This window comes from Mizuhopecten yessoensis, unplaced genomic scaffold (genome assembly GCF_002113885.1).
Source record: "Mizuhopecten yessoensis strain PY_sf001 unplaced genomic scaffold, ASM211388v2 scaffold11029, whole genome shotgun sequence".
Taxonomy (NCBI): Eukaryota; Metazoa; Mollusca; class Bivalvia; order Pectinida; family Pectinidae; genus Mizuhopecten; species Mizuhopecten yessoensis.
In genome coordinates, this window is record NW_018408843.1 from 1,044 (window position 1) to 6,625 (window position 5,582).

The following is a 5,582-nucleotide window of genomic DNA, read 5'->3' on the forward strand; positions in this document are numbered from 1 at the left end:
TAGCACTGATGGCCCGACTTTTCGAAACCACTATTGTGGCGCATAGCAGCCTAAGGGTTAACAACTTTATAATGGAACCATATGGTTAACAACTTTATAATGGAACCATATAGCTAACAACTTTATATTTATTTTTTAAATTATCACAACACAAAACATAATTATCTTACGTGAACAAATTTAAGACTGATTGTTGATGTCATTGAATAGAAGATAAGAAAACCTAAGTCAGGTTGGTGTTGTGACTGAAATACATGAACATTATTAACACTGGCAGGTGTATGACAATGTACAAGACTTGGTATGATATGTGTAACAATAATTTTTAATGTAAAAAGACGGCAACGTTTCTATCTGGTATTTTATTATAAACACCTAATTCTATATCTGGTAAGTTTTTGGTATACATTGTAGGTTTTTGAATACCTGGTATTTTTTTGTGTACCTGGTAGTTTTGGTATACCCGATAGATTTTGGCATGCCTAGTAGCTTTTGGTATACCTGGTAAGTTGTTTGTATACAGTGTACCTGGTATATTTTTTGAACACCTTGTAGCTTTAACTGTCTACACCTTGTAGATTTTTGTATACCAGGTTAAGTTTTTTGTATACAGTGTACCTGGTATATATTTGAATACTTTGTAGTTTTTTGTTATACCTGGTGGGTTTTTTAATACCCAGTAGATTTTTTATATACCTGATGCAGGTTTTTGTATACCTGGTAGGCTTGAACTCTTCTCCACTTTGACTGGGAGGTAGCCTGCCATCTATTCTGATTGGCTGGGAATAAGTGCGGGGCAAGGAGCCAGTCTGCATAGCACTGTACAGGAACCCATCAGTGGGACTAGCAGTAAAGGTGGTTGAGCAAAGGTCCTGAGTGTCATCATAGCCTTGTTGTCCATAATCATCTACAACGCTCTCCCTACAAACACAAATATCCTCAAAATAGCAGCCTTATTTAACAACAGTTATGAAATAAAATTTATAAATGTTTAGTGCTCTTTTGTTTTGGTTGGTTTTGATTTCATCTAAAGCATAATTGTACATACACTGTATACTGTTCCTCATTCAATACAAAAAATATGTGAAATTGCAAATATATGTATAGATATTGGTCATTTAGAAAGTACTCAGACATCTAAAAGGACAAATGGAAATACAAGACTATTCAAAGAACCTTTACAAAAATAATAAAGCAATTCAAACCTATTTTACAGCATTAGTGTGCAACACCAGATAAATCATGAAACAAGGAAGTGAGCTCATCATTCTGTGATTTATATTGAAGTTAATGGTTATCAACTTACTTGATGAATGATTCAAAAATCAGTAAAACAAAATTCCAACCAAATTAAACATTTGTTATGTGATAAACGTGTTTACTGTAGTATGAGAATTGTACATTAAGTTCTTAGTGTTTGTTATTTATAGCTGCAGGTTAGTTAATGACTTCACAGATAATTTAATGTTATTTCAACACAAATTGACACTTAAAAAAGCAAAACAAGAAAATCTTGCCATTGGATCTGTTCAGTCTCTGGATAACAGCTGCGGACAAATAATATGAACAGTTTTCAACTGCTCTATAATAACTTCTATGAAAATGACAGAATAGTTGAATTTGTAATTTATCCTACATCTTGTAGGTGATACAATAGTTAGATCTATACTTGGACTTGAGGGTGTTTACTTTCCTCTAATTTATTGTGATGAAATATTATCTACTTCATTAGAAAAAATGTATAGCTGTTGTACACATCTGTTTACCTTCTGTAACCCATAGAACAGGGTTTTGGAGTTGTTGATCGTTTCGGACTAGTGTCTTTCTTAAAATGGTCATCTTTAACCTCAAAGCCAACTTCCTTAGAACTCTTCTGTGGTGTGATCAACAGTTTGGTTCTGTAGGCCAGCTGTATAGAGATGGTCCCCTGTGGTGTCGGAACAGTCCCTACTTTAGCGGTCTGGTACCCATCACCGAGCATGAAGAACTGTGGGTCCCCTGCATAGATTCTATAACAAATGACATAATCATCTGAGCAGACGCCCTGTCTCCTGGACAGCTTATAGGCCGGTGTGACCCGTGACACGGTGAACAGGGACTTGAGTGCCGTGCCCATCTTGTTGTAGACTGTGTAGGAAATCTTCACATTGTTATCACAGTGATCCTGGTCCAGACTGATGTACCATGTCTCCAGTACCATGGTTGCTCCCTCCGACGTCTTAAGTGAAATCTCCACACACACATTTTGTCCTAGGATTGGCTGTTGGTTGGCTAGAGCTCGTTTAGCCTCAGAATGGACATCAGGTATGTCCTTTATAGCAAGGTTGAACTGAAAAGGAGTATCAGGTAAAATTAAGAATTCTTATATGTTTCAAAATGTTCAGGGATTAATATTGGTGTGGCAATGAAAAACATTGAAAGTAACAAGAATACTTTCTAAGCCTGAAATCAACCTATGGTATGGTCTTCCTAAGAATTTGATATCTGCCATATTTTTTAAAGCAAAAGTCAATGTGACTACAGAGAGTTATTTGGAAAAGGAAATCAAAGTTGATCTTTCTACACAAATAATGTACATATTAATTGTGTCGCAAAGACCGACTGGTTATCTAATTTTATCAATCATTTCGAAACATTTTGAAGAAACTTAAAGGCAAACACTGTTTTCAATGTTTACATTTAACTTTTTGATTGTTTGACATGATCTTAATGAGTTACAAAAGTTGTTGGTTTGAGCACAGAATCTATGCTTGGCTTGAGCATGAGAACAGTTTCATGAATACGGGCCCAGGCCACCAGGGTCTCCAATTGCAATACTGATGATTGCATCGACCTCTTCTCCCTCCACTTCCTTCTCCTCCTCCTCACTGTTAGAAACGTTGAGTACGCCCTTCACAATCTCAATATCCGACATCTCTGTCATGCTAATAACTTCGCATTCGATATTGACGAGATCTGCCATGGTGACCTCCACCTCAGCAGCCTCTGTCTGACTTCAACACTTAGATTGTCATTGAAAACATTATATCCCATACAAAGCTGTAAAGCTATGTAGGATAACGACCCAACACCTATATTGTTACCTGAATACACAACTCATTGTGTTTCTTATAGTCATACAAAATGTACAAAATTAAGTAGTGAAGTACATGTAGCTGACAGTTGCCCCCTCGGTGGTTTCTCGGTGACCATGGTCAAAATCACTGCATTCTGCTGTGCGACTTCTGATTTAGAAAAATTGGGTAACTTCTAACTAGTACTACATTGTTTTAATAGCACTGAATTTCACCTGAGGGAACCGCTGATTTGCTTTGTAATAAAACAGTAATTTGCCATGTAAAATTTGCAATATGATCATATAATTACATAGAAGTAAGAAGAAGATGAGCTGGGGAATCAGAATCAGTTTGCAATACCTATAAAGTGCAATAAAATATAATCCTGTTCATACTAAACCTGTTTTACTGTATATGTGAGGTAGGCATTTGTCAAAGCAGACTTTTGTTGTACATGTCAGCACCTCCAAACTACTGTAAATGGTGTCAGGGAATTCCATATTATCATACCAAAGTGCGCTCTAGCTGGCCCCAGACCAAACATCTGTCAAAAAAACCTAAATCTGGTGTCAGGACCAGGAGAAAGTCGAGTTTAGGCTAAACTATTTACAACCCAGGTTCAGGTGTCCCATTGCAAAGCATTCACCCAGTGCTTGAAATAAAGAGTGGCAAACTTGCCAATTTTGTAATGGGAGAAAGAGATCAAAATACAAAACCAGATCAGGATTCAAAGTTAGGGCTCTCCAATTAACTATGGATGGATTCCCCACCAACTGATCAGCCATCCAGTTGCTGATGTTTGGTTCAGGCCAGTTCAGCTACACTATTAATTGTGGTAATAAAGACATATCCAAAGGTAGTGTAGATATATTTGATTTTTTTAATTCATTTTCATTTTAACTGCTTTAATCTCCTCCTGTTTATCACAAAATCATACTAGCCAGAGTTTTCTTTGACCCCGACACTAGACTTGGACATTTTGATAGATGGATGTCTGGTGTACGGCTAGAGCACTCCAGCTTCTATATATATATGAGCATGTGGAATTTTCCGACACTGTTTGGTAGGACTAAGTTTTGAGGTGCTGACAACAATTATTTACTACATGGCATTGTAATGCAATGCCTAATCAACAAAAAGGGTGGTCAAGAATTTGTTGGAATAAAAAAAAATCTATTCAGTTGTTGGTCTGGACAGAGACCTAATGGCTTTAGTGGATCAGTATGGTTTGTTGATAGGTCAGTCCCCTGTAATTTGCATAATCTACAAAATGGTGTCGCTTAGCTGGGAAATTTTGAACGATTGAAAACTGAGGACACAATTAACTGACGGGATGTAGCAGCAGTTGGTGACAATAACTGTGGTTTTAGATGATTAACCTATTTATATGTGGTGTAAATATAGATGTTGTGTCATTTAGCACATATTTGTTGCACGTGCATGCACCTTAATCAAAACTTGACGCTACCAAACAGTTTCGTAGAATTACATGTTTTCAAATAGTAATGCACTCTGGCCCCACATGAATCCAGACATCTTTCTATCAAAATGTCTACTGTAAGTCTGGTGTCAGGGCAAAAGGATACTCGTGCTAAATATACTGATAGATCTACAGATCTAGACCAGGGCCTGTATTCATGAAACTATTGTCATGCTCAAGCATGGGTTTGTGCTCAAGCCAACTTTCTTATGACGCCTCTAAATCATGTGACACTACATGTACAGTACATGTGCCGCCCATGTCCCTGTGTCCTGAGCCCCCCCCCCCCAGGTAAACAAGTACAGCAGAAATATTGTAAACTGTATGTTACTTAAAGTCGCTCCACATTTCTTGCAAATTATTGACAAAAAATGAATTTTTATTAATTTATCTCTGAAACTGCGGCGCGTCTAATTACCCAATACTACCCAATACCACCCAATACTACCCAATACCACCCAATACTACCCAATACTACCCAATACCACCCAATACTACCCCATACGACCCAGTTATGAACCAAATACTTCTTTATTACTGTGAAATATCACCTTTGTAGACGTTATTTACTTCCATCTGCCATATTTTATCAGGAAATATGCGATTTGGTGCCGAAAACATCACCGAATTGCCGTGACTATGACCCAATACTACCCCATACCACCCAATACTACCCCATACGATCCAGTTATGAACCCAATACTTCTTTATTACTGTGAAATATCGCATTTCTTGAAGTTATTTACTTCTATATGTCACATCCTATCTGGACATATGCGATTTGGTGCAGAAAACATCACCGAAATGCCGTGACTAGGGGTTCGACGATTTACAGGAACGGGCAGGATCGGGCAGAAAACTATTAATTATTATATATACATTGATGAATATATATATTTAATTAGATACATTTAAGTATCATTATCGGGTATAAGATATATTTGATAAAAGAATTGCAATTACATGATACTATATTAATTCTATTCATGTCATAAAATGGTGTTATTAAGATCATATATATAAATTTAGCAGGAAATATTTAGAAA

General features: G+C 36.8%; 1 protein-coding gene across 1 annotated transcript in view; it reads right to left on the bottom strand.

Moving 5' to 3' along the window:
* Positions 1 to 517: 517 nt before the first annotated feature.
* The window catches only part of LOC110464747 (autophagy-related protein 13-like), a 7,689-nt gene continuing 2,624 nt past the window's right edge, over positions 518 to 5,582 (bottom strand). Inside the window, exons 2-3 of the mRNA XM_021520119.1 lie at positions 1,767 to 2,329; positions 518 to 921 (exon numbers count right to left, since the gene is read on the bottom strand). Of these exons, the coding sequence (XP_021375794.1) occupies positions 558 to 921; positions 1,767 to 2,329 (927 nt within the window). The 3' untranslated portion in view covers positions 518 to 557. The remainder of the gene's footprint in view (positions 922 to 1,766; positions 2,330 to 5,582) is intronic.